The 19,197-nt window shown below is 22.6% G+C and overlaps 1 protein-coding gene and 1 long non-coding RNA gene across 6 annotated transcripts in view; one reads left to right on the top strand and one right to left on the bottom strand.

The window, feature by feature from the left end:
- The window catches only part of LOC122851447, a 46,411-nt gene extending 30,551 nt beyond the window's left edge, over window positions 1-15,860 (bottom strand). Inside the window, exon 1 of the long non-coding RNA XR_006373689.1 lies at window positions 15,771-15,860. This is a non-coding gene — a long non-coding RNA (uncharacterized LOC122851447). The remainder of the gene's footprint in view (window positions 1-15,770) is intronic.
- The window catches only part of LOC122851446 (protein eva-1), a 65,088-nt gene that overhangs the window by 4,631 nt on the left and 41,260 nt on the right, over window positions 1-19,197 (top strand). The window contains exon 1 of one of the 5 annotated variants that reach the window (XM_044150669.1): window positions 16,776-17,243. The exons of 3 other annotated variants lie outside the window; for them this stretch is intronic. In XM_044150669.1, the coding sequence (XP_044006604.1) occupies window positions 17,219-17,243 (25 nt within the window). In that variant the 5' untranslated portion in view covers window positions 16,776-17,218. Of the gene's footprint in view, window positions 1-16,775; window positions 17,244-19,197 lie in introns of those variants that run through there. One more of the 5 variants, XM_044150667.1, reaches the window with a different exon arrangement.

Here is a 19,197-nt window from a genome sequence, read left to right on the forward strand (position 1 = left end):
ATTTAAATAATTTTTTATTAAAATTAAAATAAATATTATTAATTTTTATCTAATTAAAAAAATTTCATTTGAATAAATTAAATGTAAGAAAATTTAATAAAAATATGATGATTTTTTTTTTTTAATTATTATAATAAACACAAATAATTATTGGTTTTTTTAAATATCAATTATAAATTTTAAATATTAATTTTTTAATAATGTCAGATGAAAAATTCAAGTAATATTTGAAGAATTTGATGCATACAAATTTTAGATAAAACGAAATTAAAATTTTTTATTTTATTGATTAATTATTATTGGCTAATTAAGATAGATTAAATTCCAGCCTTTCAAAGAAAAAAAAAATGCAGTTTAATAATATTTAAACATTTAAATATTTAAAGTACTAAAAAATTTATATTTTTATTTATTATATTTAGCAGTTTCTTCAATATTAAATTTCACGATTTGAAAATTTTTCAAAGTCAACTTTAGGATATATTTATTTGATATATATAATTTATTGCATAGTGAGTTATATTTTATTTTTTTCATTTCGTCAAATATTGTATTTATATGCAAACTTGGATATATATACTATTATACTTTATTGAAACTATCAAACGAAAACTCCTCGATCGACTTTTTCATGCATTTTTTCAAGAACGAATATGCTGCATATTAATCCGAGACAATTGATTTTCATATTCAAATACTTCAAGATATACAATATCACTATTTTCATATCATCTTGAATGTTTCATCTAACAAAAGAGGAAAAAAAAGAATTTAATTAATAACATTTGACATGATAAAAAAAGGCAAATACGAGTGTTTTTTGGTCGTTGAATAAAGAATCTACTTGCAAGTCAACAAACTGCAATTATAAAATAGAAAAAAAAAAATAAATAAATATAAATATTTCACCTATTTACTCCTACTTATATTCATTTATTTTCTTTTTTTTTTTTCTTTTACTTCTTGACATTAATTTTTTATTTAAATCACATCTCTGTTTATTTCTAGAAGTTGCAAATTTTTTTTCATTTGCTTTTCTTCTTTACTTCTCTCAAGTGGCGAATTAAACCACTAAAGTAAAATTAAAAAATTCATTTTTAATATATAAATTTTATCTTTATGAAAGTTCATTTTATTTTTAGACGTATAATAGACAATTGAAAAAAGTATAAAAAAAATTTTAAAATATATAAAAGACAGAGTGAAAAAGTCTTTAGTGTTTGGTCTAGTGGATTTTTCATTCGACAGTGTATATATATTATTTTTTTTTATAATGTAGTTTGAGTGTGTCATTTGATTCTAGTAGGGTAACTGGTCACGAGTCACTGGTTCCTCAGTATTCTGGCTGTCTCGCAGAATTTTATTTTATATATATATCTATATGATGGGGTGCTTTTGGCATACAGAAATGTGCCCCTCGAGAAAGTGCATCTACATATGAACGCACTCGAGCGACTCCAGTGGGACACATTGAGAGACAAAAAAAATAACAAAAAATATAGAGTGCGGTCAGTATGAAATAATGAATAAGATTGTTGAAAATGCAGAAAGATATAATGGCCATGTATATAAAATATAAAAGACAAAAATAATAATAATATAAAACAATGATATATAATAAAAGAAAAATAAAGCAAAAATATCCAATTGTGTTTGGATTATTAATTTCTAGCCGACATGGCAACGTTTTCCGGAGGTTAGCATCCAACCTGAGAAAACTTTTCACTGCCTCACTGATGCCGGTAGCAAAGTCATCATCACCGGAAACTAAAGATAAAGAAACTATTTCAAGTGTCACTTTATCTTTTATTTATTTTCTTTTGTCACTCTTACTTTTTAGCTATTATATTTATCAAAATTTTGTCTATTGTTTTTATAAAAAAAAAAAAAAAATATATACTACTCTGACTTTGCAACTTTTTCAACTAAATTTGTTATATTTTAGTTGTATTTTCCACTTTAAAATACATGACACACAAGCCAACGCTATCAAGATGAATAAAAATAAATATAAAATGTCAACTGTTTCAACTGTTTGGCCTCATTTTATTTTCATCTTGATACCAAGACAATTGAAAAGTATTTTATAAATATATTTTTCAATAAATAAAATACTCCAAATTATTTGGCTTTTAAATAATCAATAAATAACTATAATAATTATTTAAATATATTATTCGATTGACATAATTTTGATAATATTTTTATAAATTTAAAATGTATATAAATTTTACATATTGTGGTTATAAATGGAGCATGATGATGGTGACATTCATGAGATAGTCAAAAGGTCAAAATCAATATAATCTCTTTTATCATGGTCTTTATATAGAATTGTGTGTCTGTCTGTGGTGTGGACCATTTAATTTCAAACAAAAGAGAAGAAAATAATATATATATTCGGTTAAATAATTTATTAGGTGATAGATTCCAAATATATTGGCAATGTGCCGAGAAAAAATAAAAAAAAAAAAGGTGAGATTTTTCACAGAACAAGAAAAAAAAAATTAAATAAAATATAATAAATATCTTGGAGGACTAGTCGGGTCCAGTTTTCTAGTAGTTCAATGACATCACCAGAGAAAATAAATTATGAATTTTTTGAAGAAAACTTTTATTGATTAAATTGATATTTTTTTTTGATGATAAAATTTTATTATTTTATATCAAATAAAATTTATAAAAATATATATATTTTTTTTTCGGTACAGAAGACACACCTCACTATTATTTATTTTTTTATTTTCATGGATTTTTATTTTAACCCTATAGTGACACTTGAATTCAGTATTGCTGTAGTGAATGTCAAATATTTTTTCACATATGCTCTTTTATCTTTTCATCCCTATGTTCAATGTTGAAAATATATGGTATATTTATTCTTTTTTTCTTTGTTCATATTCTTGTCATATGTATGGGGTTGATTGGATATTGTGTGAAGGAAAAATTCAACAAATGAATCAGTCATCAATGGACATGATCTTTTGTATTTTCTTTGATACAATTTTTGTCTTTCAAGTGTATAAAATTGAGGGTTTTTATACAAGATGTGTCACATGTTTAGAGTTTAATTTGGTTCAACTATTTTCAACAGTTTAAGTAATTCTATTTAAAATTTTTTCTATTGAAAGCATTATTTATTTATCCATAAATCAACAATAAAAAGGACAATTATCTAAATTAATTTGTTTAAATTCAAACCAGTAAATCAGTATCATTCAGGTTAACTTCGAAAAATTATTACACTTGTCTTATTTCAATATGTAAAAATTCAATATTCATAAGTAAAAAAAAAAAACTCTATGATAAATATTACACCTATTATAAATGACTTGGATATTTAAATTTTTAAGTCAAAACTTCATTATAAAATTATCAACTTTACTCTATAATTTTAGCCAAAAGGTAAACCCACTTGTACTGAATAAAATATATATGGTTAAGTCGAAATCCACCACAAGTAATGAGCTACATCTTTTTTAAACTTAATCCAACATAATCCATGTCTATGACTTTACCAAGTCTTTTCTAATTTAAATATATAATAATTTTCAAACTTTAACATCATTTTTATTTATATAAATTTTCATATAATTGACGATAATAATTAGTTAAGCCACTAAACATTGTAATTCATAATAAATTATTAAAATTAATTAAATAAAAAAATTTTAATAATAAATAGAAAATACTGAGTAAATTAAAATGATGACATTTTTGTTATTTTTGTTATTTGAATATGATGAGGAAAAAAAATGAGTAGAAAAAAAAAATATTGGGATAAAGTAAAGATTGAAGGTGCAAATACAATATCAAAGCAAGTACCACAAATTTAACGAGAAACCACTGATCGTATCACGTTTCATGATAAGGAAAGTAAGTAAGGCCACGTACGACACAAACCATGACCATCTTAAACAGGCATATGCAATATCAAAGGCTCTTTGATATTTATTAAATTATAAACCTTTTTGACCCTTATATGCAAAGCTTATTTTCATCCAGTTATTTTTTTGTTATTTTTTATTTTTAGATTAAATATAAAAATTAAATATTGATGTTAATTAATTTATAATAAATTCAAATTTATATTTATCAAAAATGTTTGAGTTATCAAAACTTGAGAATGATACCTTATTTTTAATAATTATTAGCTGAGATAAATATTTATCAACAACTAAATATTTGTAGATAAATTTTTATTTTATAGATCATTATCTAAATAATAATAGCTTAGATATTATGTAACACGATGCAACTGGCAGCATGACAATATAAAATAAATGACAATCTAAATCGATGATAACACACTGATTATTCCAACAGTTGATGTTTAATTGTTGAAGCAACATATGCTATCTAGTTTGAATTCTCCATGGTGTATATATATAATCAGACAAATGTCGATAATTCTAGACACTTGATTTTGATGTTCGTATTAACTGAAGTTTATTATATATGAAAGATTCATATGCCAATTGCTTAGTGAGTTTATTATCCAGATTTATTGAAACGTGAAAAATTGATTGTCATTTATGACATGTATGCAAACTTTTTGATATATATTTTGTCTTCTCGTTATTTTTATAAACAAAAAAAAAATATATTTAATTAAATATTATATAAATACACTAAAATAATTATTTGTTTTTTTGATATACATGATGAATTTTATCAAGACACTATTGTTGTAATTTAAGAGAATGTTATCAGTGACCGTGTTAGTAATTGTTAGGATGCTTTTAGTTGACAATAGATGAGTGTTAACCCTGGTGCAGACACACATACATATATATAGTTTGTTGAAACAATGCTTCTTGAAAAGCGTATGTGTCTCTAGCAAGAACTCCAATCACCCTCTGATACAATGCGTCTCTCCATTCTTGACGACCTCTTGTGTTAACACTGATATATACACATTGTGTTTCATGTCATATAAACTTGATCGTGTTGCTTGATAAACGATCTTCATAATTAATAAAATAATAAATGTAACTAAAACTTTTTTTTTTTATATTGTATATTTAGGTCATTACTTTGTTTGATGATATTATTTTTTATTTATTATTTTTCATTGTTAGCTAAAATTTCACTTTTTCATGTGATTTTTTTTTTTTTTTTTGTTTTTTAATATTTCTGCATGGCTGTAGACAATATTTTTTTGTTTTTTTTTATATTAGGTTCCATTTGGACTGCTATTGCTTTTTTATTCATAATTTTTTTTTCAACGTTTATCTGACGTTGCTTCCGATATTCATCCGGCAGTGTACCTTTCCAATATAGAGTACAATATCTCACTCGGTTTTTTTTTTTTTTTTTAATATCGACGACATTCTCGTGGTTGGCAGGTTAGCATATCAGCGTTTTTCGTTTATACGTTAGTATCTTCTTTATTTTTTCCCCTACTAAATTTATAACATTTTCTTTTTTTATCATTTTGCTATGGTTTTTTTTACAGTGATATTAACTCAGTTTCAAAAATCTATTATATGAAAACTATGTTCACTGTTAAATGTTCACTCCTCCTCTTAAAAAGTTTTTCATGTTTTTTCGATGCAAATTGATGACACTAAAGAAAAAAAAAGTTCAAATTACGAGAGTTACGTTACTTGGTTTTGAGGAAAAAAAAAAAAAACTTTAGACGCCAGACATGTTGACCATTTTTTAACGATCTCGAGGTTGGGTTACTTGCGAGAGGATACAAGATGTCCGCAGTTTTTAAAAGATGTCAAGATGGAAAAAAAAAATATATGTACCTACATCAACCAGTGGATGAAGAAAAGGTCGACAGATAAGTGTATACACATGTGTCCCTGAATTTGGTGAGCCCACGTGCATCAAAACTATCGACAGTCTTAAAAAATTTTTCAAGTTGTTCTTAGTAACAATTTCCTTTTTTTTTTTTGACGTTTGACATTTATATACATGTGTGTAAATATAACAGATATTTTTTTCTTTCTATTTTTGTATTTTTATTATATATTTCTAAAAATGTTATTATATTTTATTTGAAAAAGTTGTTAACTTGTCATTTAAAAAATTTAATTAATTAAAATATTTGTTGAAAAAATACTTGATTGTTAAACTCGATATATTTTTAGTTAATTGAAATTGACATGAAATATTTATTCGATGCTATTAAAAACAATGTTGAGTATTAAAAAACAGCCGAATGTTGGTGTTGTGTTGTAATGAATAATAAAATTACTCAGCAGCATATATGTCCATCGACTGGAGCGTTGATCAAATAGAAAAATAATAATAAAAAAAAAAGATTCACATTGTAAAAATACTAAAAAAGGATATTTTAAAAAGCACGAGATAAAATATATAAAAAAATAAAAATAGTAAATAAAAAAAAAAGTATATAGAAAATAAAAAAAAAAAATTCTTTAGATGGTTAAACTTTTAGAGATGGACAATTAAGCTGAAAATGACGCATTTAAAAGACACTGTAGTACATAAAAACTTTGTCATATGACAGCTGGAATAATTTCTTTTGTTTTAAAAAAATCTTGTTACGTGCATTGTACCACAAAGTATAAATGTAATAATATATTTTTACACGCCAAGTAATTTTTATTTTATTTTCAAATTAACAAATAATATCGTAGCTACTTGAACTTTCAATTGATTTAATTTAATAATAACATATATATTTGTTTAAACTTGAGTTGAAAATTTTAATTAAAAAATATTTTTGTATTCAGTGGAGTGGAGAAATGTAAAAAAAATAATTTTTAATTGCATGTATTTTGATGTTTATCAATGCTTTTACATTGAACATCAAAACATTTGAGTGGTGTTTTAAAAATATCACTGGGTTTTATATCAATATATATTATATGTAAATAATATATAATTAATATTTTTAAATAATCTAAATTCGTCGACTGTAAAACTGATCACATACACATGCCATTATAATGAAATTATTTCAATAATTTTAACTATTTGAATTTTAAATATGTAAAAAAAGGAAAAAAAGGAATTTTCAAAATTATAAAATAATTAAAGAATATAATATTACTATTTGAATAATTTAAAAAAAAAACTCCAATCATGTATTTTTAAATTATCTTGAATAATTTAAATTGAAAATTTCATTTTGATATTTGTTGAGTGGTTATATAATTATTACATTTAACAATTCAAAATGAATATTAATTAGAATTTTATTTAACGAGTAAGCATAAACTTGAAATTATTATTAGTTAATATATTTTTTGTTTAAACATTAGCTAAATTATATAAAAGTACATACTTCCAATCTTCCTAGCATAAACTAAAGCTTTTCTCACACTATGTGTTTGCCAATGTAATGTGAATTTTAGCATAAAGCTTATCTTCTCATCTGTTATCAAAAGATTTATCGTAATTCTCTGAACTACCCATTTCGTCTTATTTTTACAGTACTTCATGCTAAACGAGACGTAACATGAATATATAAAAAATCAAAAAACCACAGACACACAAAATAATATATTTTCGATTACTCGACGAGACGTAAGGTGGCAAGTTGAATTTCCTACATTTATATTTCATCTTTATGACTCCTTTTTTTTTTTTTATTAAATGTTTTTTAAATTTCAAGAAAATAACCAGTATAGAGAAAGAGAAAATTTTTGAAAAATATTTTTACGACTCGCTGGACATTGTCATATTTCAAAATGACTTATACAATAGATAAAAAAATATAATAATAAGAAAGTGTTTGCAAAACACTTTTAAACTTTTGACACTTGCAATAATAATAATGATAATAATAATAAAATAATAATAATAATAAAATGTATAAATAAATTTAAAAATAAAAAATAGTCAAATAATAGTATTTCATTAGAGTATTAAATTTTTTTTTTATAAAAATGTGTTAAAATATTTTACGATTCATAAAATTTTTTTAAAAGTCTGTTAAAAAAAATATATACATATACAACATGTGGGAAAATGATGTTAGGGATACTGAAATTTAAATGAGAGTAAAAAAAAAAAAAATAATGATGACAAAAAAAAATATATAAGCATGCGGAAAGTTGTCTATAGATCGTTATGTTGCCAGGATTAACAAAAGAAGGTGAAGACGATTCGACGCCTGCAGTGACACACATGTCAGACACGCGCTAAAACTTGCCAAGAAATATATACCACCAAGATTTATTATTATAAAAAGAGGCTCGTAATTTTGCGCGGTTTCTTTTGGTCCTTTTTTTAAATGTGTTTCATTTTTTTTTAACTTTAACCCCGGAAGATTTTTACTCCAATTCAATTTTAAATTTCAAAAGAACAAAAAATTTAAAGTAAATATTTTTTTAACTACATTTTTACAAAGGTTAATTTAGCAATTTTATAATTCATCTTGATTAATCAATAAAATTGAGAGATAATTAATTTTCAAATTTTCAATGTCACTGGAATTTTTATAAAAAATTAATTTATCTTTTTTTTGTTCATTAGACGATTTTAATTTGGATGAATATGTTTTTTTCAATTTTTAAATAATCCTTCGAGTTGATAAAAATAGTGTTATAAAAAAATCATATAATAACATTGTCAGATTTTAGTTGAAAGCTCGTTGGAACGTTGAGCAAATAGACGCTTTACGGATATATAATATGAACTTATGAAGAATGCAGAGGTTTACGTGGGCGTGTTATCCACCATCTCATCCGAATTTTACTTGATTTTTTATTTTAATAAATTTTTTATATTTTATTCTTCTCTTTACATCTACACCCGCAGTGGCGTTTAGTGATAATGAATATTCATGACTCCCGTTGGCGTCGGGCGTCTTTTCCCATTGGATAATGTCGGAACGGAAACAAGAGTGAAGAGTGAAACGACAGTGTGTGTATATAGAATCACGAGGGAGGAATATTAGATTCATTTCTTGAAAGCATTCATGCTCTTTTCTTTCCTTCAAGAAAATCTCTTTTTTTTTTTTTCAAGTATATATCTTCTATTATATAAAAATTGTTCATAAAAAATTATCAACAATAAAAAATAGACAAATAAATATAAAGCAATTTTTGAAGAGTTTATTTTTAAATTGAGTGTGTATATTGTCTTTTGTATATGAATTTTATTTTTTTAACTATCACTAGAACAAAAAAAAGAAATAGGTGCTTGTTGCAATTGTTTATATTCTCAGAAGCATTAAATTGGTTTACATGACATCGTAAAAGTGCGTCATGACAGAGTTACTGCATGTGTTTTTGCAATGTGTATAAAGAGTCATAAAATAAAAAAATTATAAAAAAATACAGAGTGATGAAAGCTTGAGATTTCCTCGTGTCAAACAAAAATTAAAAATAATTTAAATATATAAAAAATTGATAGCTAGTGATAAAAAGTTTGTCATATGTGTTTGAAAATATAAATGAGAAAAAAAAGAAAAAAACATTTTGATTAACGTTTTATATTGAATAGGCTACCAACTGAATCGATAGATTATTATTTTTTTTTTTTTGAGCTCATTTGAGTTAATTAAAATCAGTTTAAATCCTTATAATAAAATAACTTGGAAAATTAAAAAATTTTAATAACGTTTTTCTATATTTACAAATGATGTAACAATTATTTCGATGCTGGTAAATTGAAATTATTAATTATTGCATAGAATTAATTAATTTATAAATCTAATCGAATTTGGCCAAATCATCCGTAAATAAACTATAGTATAATTGTTGATGCTCTCGTGTTATTAATAAATTTACATCAAATTTTTAAATAACGTCAAAATTATAATTTTTATAGTAAAAAAATGGTAAATGTTTTTTATACATGTGAATCTTTTATATACCTAAATATCTTTATATGTATTTTCATTCTTTCAGTGTTATTTGTTAAATCGCTCTGTTGAATTTCCAAAGCTTTTGTTAAACACCCTGATTTCTCTTTCACCCCTTATACTATATACCCTCTAGACAACAGAACAAACGTTTAAAAACAATGTACGCATATGCTGAATGTTTTACTGTTCTCGGTGAAAAATTTTTAAAATAGATTCAAAAAAAAAAAAATAAATAATATCAAACATTCAACGATTCAACGATTCAACGATTGTTGAGCCTATGAAGTTTTTTTATTTCGTTCCCATCACTCATCGGTTTTATTATTATTTTTTTTTTCAATTTATTTTTAAAAAAGATAGTAAAAAAATGATGAAAAAAATCAAAATACGATTTTAATTTCCATGTACAAATGCACGGTAAATAATATAGTTGAAAATAATAACGATACATAATAAAATTTAGTGAAATTTGAGTCTTAAGTTTTATGTGTATATTTCCATTTACAAATCATTAAAATAAATACATACAAAATGATAAATATTTTAATTATTTTTAAAAAAATTCATGGTAGTATCTTTATGAAACTTTTCTTTTTTAATTTTTATTATTTTTTGAATAAAACAAGATTATTTTACACATCAAATGAGTATGTATATGAAGTTTTTTTTTAGTTTTTTTCTACAGTATATATGATGGAGAAATTTTAAACGTCTGTACGGTTTAAAATGAAGCCCAGATAGTTGTTCTGATTTCAAAGGTATATTGTGAAATAAATACAGAGATAAAAAAAAGAATTTTTAACTATTTTTTGTGTAATGAAATATTCAAAATGATTTTAATATTTTTTTTTGTTTTGTATTATTTTTAATTTAATAAATTCAAAAAATAATAAAAAAAAAAATAGTTATATATTTTTTTGTCGGTTGTTATTCAAGTTGACATGTAGAAAAATATTTATTGGAAAAAAAAAATATACATAACAACATCATTTGAAAATCAGCTGGCCTACAAATTTATATTACCAATGGCCACGTCATTTGAATATTGAATTGTCAAAATATATATATAGCCAGTAGCAATCATTTTTTTCCTGTTCTCCCAAGAGAAAAATATTTTAAACTTTCAGTTGTAACGTTTGCTTGTTCGTTGAACCAAAAAAAAAAAAAAACAAAAAGATAAAAATATTTTGTAAAAAAAAATTACAAACATAACAATTTGAATCAGAAAATTTTTTTTTATTTTTTAAATTACTCAACTTGTCAATTGGTTATTGATTTTTTCTAATATTTCAATTTTTAAAAATAGGTTTTTCTCCTCAAATCAATGAAAATATATAAATATTTATATTTCACATAAAAATAATTTAAAAAATTAAAAATTCCATTGTATTATTAATTTTGTATATAAATTTATATATTTTTTAATAAATAAATATTTATAGAGTATTTATTATTGGTAAAAAATATTTCACGAATAAGCCGAATGCATTGAATCCTCTTTTCGTTGACCACAACCACAATCCGTTAAACAACTTCCGGTCATGGTTACACTGTTATATGTGTGTACATTTGAGGATGTGGATGTTTCACCACAAATCAAGTAAATCCTCGGTAATTTTAAAGTAAACAATATCGAAAACCACAATTGCCAAACAACGCAATGTCGATATAATTACAACAAAGAATAAATTCACATATAAAAATATAAATTTAATATAAAAAAAAAAAATATATATAAAACCAGTCAATCTATTGGATTTTGAGACGAGATCTCATCCAATGTGGTATTCCAAGTATACTGATGCGAAAGTCAGATAATAAAAATAAAAAAAAATAACTAAATAAAGAATGAAATGCGACGAGGAAATGCTGTACGTGTCTTGGGCAAACAAACAGATCTGAAAACCAATGGACAACGCTATTGCTGCATTGCGTTTTTTTTTTTTTATAGAAAAAAAAAAAAGTATATTTTTTGTTATAAACCAAGTCTGCTTGATTTTCTAAACACAATTGAATAATATTATTTTTTTTATTATATTATCTGATTGAAAATAAAATCACGAAAAAAAAAAAATATATATATTGTTCATGATAAATGATAAAATCAGTGTATCAAATCATGAAAAATATATTATTTCTTTAACTATCAAGTTAAAAATAATAAAACTTATATCATGAATGTAAAATATAAAAAAAAAAAATTTATTCTTTTATAAATGCTTATTTAAATATATAGAAAAATAATCTTTTATATTTTTTTAATGATTTTTTTGTAATGAAAATTTGTGTTGATTTATAATTTAAATATAAATTGACAACAATTTTAAATCTCATGATAGCAATCTTGTTAAATTAATGAATTTGAATGAAGGATTAATTATTATGTCATGTAAATTGCAAGAATAAGCATCATGTTGCTGATGAATTTGTTGATAGTTTTTGATAAATTAAAATAGTCATTTATTTTTTGATAGTATTGGTTTAATAGAATAACAACCCATGGGTACAGTTAATCATACTATAGTTGGAAGCTTGTTCAACCAGTAACATGTTATTTACCAAGAAAACAACTCAACACCTTATAACGACAGGTTTGTCCTCAACACAAACAAGTAAATTACTCTGGGAAAACTTGTCTTCTCATTTACCATGATATACACGACTGAATGACCTGTCGATAATAAAAAACAACTAAACAAAATACAGCTTAAAATTCAGGTATATTTTGATATTATTCTAAAAGGATAATAATATTTTTTTTTAAATGTTTTGTAAATTGTAATTTCATCGAGACAAAGACATAATTAAATTTGATTAAATATTTATTTTTCTTAAATCTCAAACTCATTAAATGCTTTACTATTTGATGCTATATAATTTTTTTTTTTTTTTTTTTCCATAGTACTAATCCCACTGGTACTGGAGATATTATTATTGGATATTATAAAAAAAAAAACTTCATTTCTTTTCACTGTATAATGTCCAATTTTAATAATACTTATTGAAACTGAAATATTAAATTTTTTTTTCCCATTTTTATTGAATAATTTAATTTAACTTGATTTGATAATAAAAGAAAAAAAAAAAATTTTCAACTATTAGTTGCTATAACTTTAATTATATTAATTTTTTCTTTCATTCAATCTAAAAGTTTCGTTGACTCTGTTGATGGTAGAAAATTTTTTTTAAAAAACGAATAATAATTTTGTAAATAAAAAAATTTACAAAATTGTAATTTTTCAATAATTATTTATTGAATTAAGATAAATTTTAATATTAAATTAAAGAAAATTTATATCATTAATCCACAAAAAGGATTGATTATATATTTCATCATTATATTATCTCTGTATTTATATTTTCATCGATAATATAATTTAAAATATTTTTAAATACGTTTTATATAAAATAGAATTGACATTATCATGACACACTCTACGTATTTTAATGTCATTGAATATTCAATTATTGAATAAATCAATTAAGCTCAATGATATTTAAAATTAAAAATCATTTCCTCATAACTTTGTTGATCTAAATATAATATTTCATTTAATTTTTCAATAGGTCAGATAAATAATATAATTATTTTCTTTTCAACTCAGTTATAAATAAAATAAAAAATTTATTATACATTTTGTTGAAAATATGATAACAAATTATTTGTCGAGAATCTTTGTACAGTAACTGTGTATCTCGTCTCAGTGTAACGTTGACAAAATGAAGTTCCTGTAACCAAGTCTTGCTTATTGCAATTTCCTCGCGGCTATTTTAGATATATATATATGTAATATACTAGGTTTACCAAGACTCGCTCAATAATACGCATCGTGTAGCACAATGAGAGTAAAATTATATCTGCATGAGTGACATAAACAAGTACTATAAAATTAAAAAAATATATTATTTGTTTATTTTTCGCGAATTATTTTTTAACGTACATTTCTAAATTAATTTTCTTTTAATTAAATTAATTTTTTTTTTGTTTATCAAATGCATGTGTATAATTAATTATCATAATTGAAATAATATTTATTTTTTATTAAATAATTTAATGTTTGTTATCGTTAAAATTATTTAACAATTTAGGTTAACTGATTTATTTTTCCGTTTTTTTTATTTTTTATATAATATATTATCAAAGTATATGTATTTTAGCTTTTACGTTGAAAGTTTATACCCTCTATTGGCACACCCTTGTCCATCAGCTAATTACAACTCAACCCAAACCAATTTGACCAACGGTAACAGTCTTTTGTATTGTTACGGACAGGTGAATACTATCGTAAATTGATTTTCTTGGTAATCAACGAGTATCTAGGTGACTCAATTTCATTATATCATTATCAGTAAATAAAAAAAAAAAAATATATATATTTTTTTTAGTAGAAAAGTAAGCAAAAATAAAATAAAGAATTTATCACAATATTATTGTAATGATTAAAAATTAAAAATATATAAGATAATTCAAATTTTATTTTTTATAAATTTATGTAAAATCATTTTATAAAGTTTAATATTTTTTTTTTTTTCTATTTGACATGGATGGATAATGAAAAATACGATGAAAACTCAAACAATGAATACAACCTTAACAATATCAATGGAATTTACGTAAAGTTCTATTGTTTTAACATTGAAAATCGTTCAAGAAGAAAATACTTTTTTAAATTGATTATAGTTAGAATGTCAGCGACAGACAGACATTATTATTCTCAAAGAAATCTGAAGTTAAATTCAAAAGTTAAAGAATAATATATAGTTTAGTAAAAATAATAAAAAGATGACTGATAAAAAAAAAATTTGACTATGATTTATATCGTCTCATTTTTATTATGGTTTTTTGAAAGAAAAATTTTGAATTAATTAATTTGACGATTGTTTCGGTTGTATTGTTATTTTGTATTTTTTTAATTTTTGAAAATTACTGTTAATTGGGTAGTTGTTTTATTGTTGTTGCTAACTTTATAATTAAACTGAGATACATTGATATTGTTTACTGATTAATGCTAATCTTGTTAGAATTGTATATTCAGTGTTACAGGATGAGGGATGAATTAAAACTTCGTTTGCATTGTATCAAACAATAGAGTGACAATTAATCAAATGGAAGAGATTCTCTATTCTACTGTTAATATAAATGTTTATTTGTATTTTAATGGAAAAATAATGTTCATTTTGAGTGTTATTTGTTGATATTAATACACGTGCCCTATTAAAAAATTATTGCATATAATTTAAAAATCATAAATTCAATTATAAATTAAAAAAAAATATATATAAATTTGTGTGATTAAATTTAAAAATAAATAAAGTACTTTGTTTGATTAAAATTTAAAAATAAATTTAATATTTATCGTTGATAATTTATTAGTTTGTTGGAAATGAATTTTATTTATGTTAATAACATGAATGACAATCAAATAGAGTGTCATAAAATACTGCATATATAGAAAAAAAAATTGAAAATTCCACCTTTGAAAAATACAAGTATAACATTGTCGAGATTATTCTTTGCTTTTTTTTTTTTAATTAACCTTTATCATATACTCGATGTACTTTGTTAATTATTATTATTTTTTTTTTTTTGATTACTTATTTTATTAATTTTATTTTCATGTTTCAAACAAAATGTTCAGATATTTATTAAATTTTTTTTAAATATAATAAGTATTGTTTTATATATTTTTTTTATTACTCAAAAAAAATATACTGATTATTACGACATGTAAAACGATTGTAAAAAAAAATGGTGGATAATAAAGGCCACTTTTATTTTTTTTTTCGCGAGATAAAGGGGGGATTTGATGGAGAAAAAAAAACTTATCCAACACATGACACTGACATGGAAATTGTTGTCAATAAAAAAAATAAATAATCGACAAAGCATGTCATTAATCAATTGGAAAAATAAAATAATTATTTAATCCAAAAAATATTTAAAACAAATAAATAAAAAAAAAATAAAATTACATACCGTGAGAATAGACGCTCCAAAGCATTCCAACAGCCAATGACAATGAAGGTCATTTTTTGTTTTTTTTTTTTCGCCGAGGGTGAAGTGCGTTGAGCAAAAAAAAAAAGAAAAAAAACTCCAAAACCTGGACATCAAATAATTGTCAATAAATAGCCGATATTTAATCAATCCATTCCAAAAGTTATAAACATTATTCAAGACACAATATTAATAATAATATGTAAAATAAAAATGACACAAATATTATGTTAAAATCACGACAAACTAATTTTTCAGTACACGAAATTTGTCAATTTTTTTATCACAAACACTAAAAAATACACACTCACAGCATAATTAAACTATTCACTATTAAAAATATAAGATAATATTACATCTTTTATCATTAACTCGCACTTATAAATTATAATTAACTAAGAAGAAAAACAAAAAAAATTCGGAGCCGATACAACCGCGCGCGACCACAAATAAAAAACTGACCTTTTTGTTTTTTTTTTTTTTTGTCAAGAGAGGGGAATTAGCGAAAAGCAGTGAGAGCAACAGAGAGCAACAAGAAAAAAAAAAACAAACTAGTAAATAAACATAAAATTAAAATTGATAAAACAAAAATATATAAATAAATGTAAATAAATAAATTTTAATAAAAATAATTAATATTGATATATAATGGTTTGAGTTTTGACTATTATGAGAAATAATGCACGGCAGTTGATAAATGTAATTTTTTTTTTTTTGACCGGAAATGCGCCATTAATAATCATTTAAATAATTATAATTTATATATTTATTTAATGTTAATTATTTATTTTAAATATTGACTTATAATTTTATTTTTAGTGAAATTTAATTTATTTAAATTTACACATTTTTACTTCATTAATTTTTATTTTGAATTTTATAATTATTTGCAAGTTTTTTATTTTGTTTATTTTTTTACAGTTGCTCTCACTGTTTTTTACCCGCCCCTCTTTCTTGAGGAGAAAAAAAAAAAATAATAAAGGTCAGTTTTTATTTGTCGTCGCGCACGGTTGTATCAGCTCCGAATATTTTTTGTTTTTTTTCGTTGTTAATTGCAATTTATAAGTGCGAGTTAATGATAAAAGATGTAATATTATCTTATATTTTCAATAGTGGATGGTATAATTATGCTGTGAGTGTGTATTTTTTAGTGTTTGTGGTAAAAAAATTGACAAATTTCGTGTACTGAAAAATTAGTTTGTCGTGATTTTAACATAATATTTGTGTCATTTTTATTTTACATATTATTATTAATATTATGTCTTGAATAATTTTGATAATTTTTAGAATGGATTGATTAAATATCGGCTATTTATTGACAATTATTTGATGTCCAGGTTTTGGAGTTTTTTTTTTTTTTTGCTCAACGCACTTCACCCTCGGCGAAAAAAAAAAACAAAAAATGACCTTCATTGTCATTGGCTGTTGGAATGCTTTGGAGCGTCTACTCTCACGGTATGTAATTTTATTTTTTTTTATTTATTTGTTTTAAATATTTTTTGGATTAAATAATTATTTTATTTTTCCAATTGACATGCTTTATCGATTATTTATTTTTTTTATCGACAACAATTTCCATGTCAGTGTCATGTGTTGGATAAGTTTTTTTTTCTCCATCAAATCCCCTTTACCTTGCGAAAAAAAAAAATAAAAATTGTTTATTCACTAATTCTATCACATTTTTTTTTATATTTCTTTTCTTGATAAAATTAAAACAATGAAAAATATAAATCTGGCAGCAATTGAATTTTCAAAACAACAATGTCTTGTATTTTTTAATTTTATTTTTTGGCTAATTGGCAAATGAAATAATGTGCGTATTCTAAAATACGATTAACAAAATATGCAAAGTTAGTGCCATATATACCAGTATAATTAGAATGCAAATTTCAGATTGAGTCACAAGTACACCTGGGGGAATATCTTGAGAATATCAAATTATTTATAAAGAAAAATAAAAACTGTTTTTTTTTTTTTTCAGACTAATTTTAAATTGAGTCTTATATAGTGATAATTTATTTCCTTAATTTATTGATGTTTTTTTTTTTTTTTCAATTAAAAATTTAAACTTCATTTTTCAATACAAAACTTTATTATTAAATTTACTAATTACCAATTTTCCAATATTTTTTTTCGTTAAAATATTTAATCATAATAATAATAATATTTTAAAATTTATTCTTAAGTACTTGTTGAACTTGAACATATAATTCAAGCTTTTATCCTTCACTGGAAAAAAATAAAAAAAATAAAAAGTTATAAAGTCTAGATATCGACCTAAATCCACAATATCTTTATGAAATCATCTGGTTATACTCTATTTGAGTTTTTCAGAAAACTTTTCAGCTAGATATAATTTACTTTTATTTTTCGAAAAAAAATAAGAAAAAAACTTTTTTTCTATTGTTCTTCTATATATATTTATTTATTTATTTTTTTCACTCTATTTCTGTTTGTAAAAAGACATTCACTATTGTTTACTATCTGCTTATACTATTTCACTACTTCAAAAGTTAACTTTATAATAATTATTTTATTTTCATTGAATTCAAGAGTTCTTGTTGTTTTTTTTTTTTCTCAAACTCTCCGTTTGTTTGCTATTAATTTTCCTCATTATTCATAATTCAATGACAGCAAGAGATTATTATTGCTAATAAATAAATAATTCCATTGTTTATTATTATTTATCTCAAACTTCAACAACAAAATAACATAATTATAAATTATTTTAAATATTTATCTTCATTTTAAATAAAAAATATAATATCCAGTTTAAAAAATACATCAACTTAATCGTAATTTAAATAATACATCTTAATTAATTTAATTAAATATGCTTGTCATATACATATATTTTATAACAAAAATAAAAATTTGTCAAGTATCTAATAATACCTGCATATTATAAATTTAAATTGGTGTATAATGTTAGGGTAAATTTAATAATATAGACAGTGAATTTCGACAGATATTCACATCAAAATTTATGGACAACCGCAGCTCGTCACTGCCAAAGAATATGTCTCCCATCTCTCCACATTAATTGTGAATATTGTTGACTGATGAAGAGTTTAACTAGTCTCGTTGGACACTCCAATATCAATTTATAAATTTTCAGCTATAATTAAATTCAACTCATATGCACTAGCACAATTACAAATGAATTTATAATTTAAATTTAATTAGTAGAAATTTTTTTTATCAATATTAAAATTTTAATCAAACTTATGCAAATATTATTTATAATAATAATCATCAATATATTGAAAAATTATCATTACATTTCGTACTTATTTATAATTCTTTTTATTCAATTTAAAAGTTTTGTTGACTCAGTTGAGGGTAGAAAAATTTTCTTAAAAAACGATTAATAATTTTGTAAATAAAAAAATTTACAAAAACAATTTTG

This window comes from Aphidius gifuensis, linkage group LG3 (assembly GCF_014905175.1).
Source record: "Aphidius gifuensis isolate YNYX2018 linkage group LG3, ASM1490517v1, whole genome shotgun sequence".
Classification (NCBI taxonomy): domain Eukaryota; kingdom Metazoa; phylum Arthropoda; class Insecta; order Hymenoptera; family Braconidae; genus Aphidius; species Aphidius gifuensis.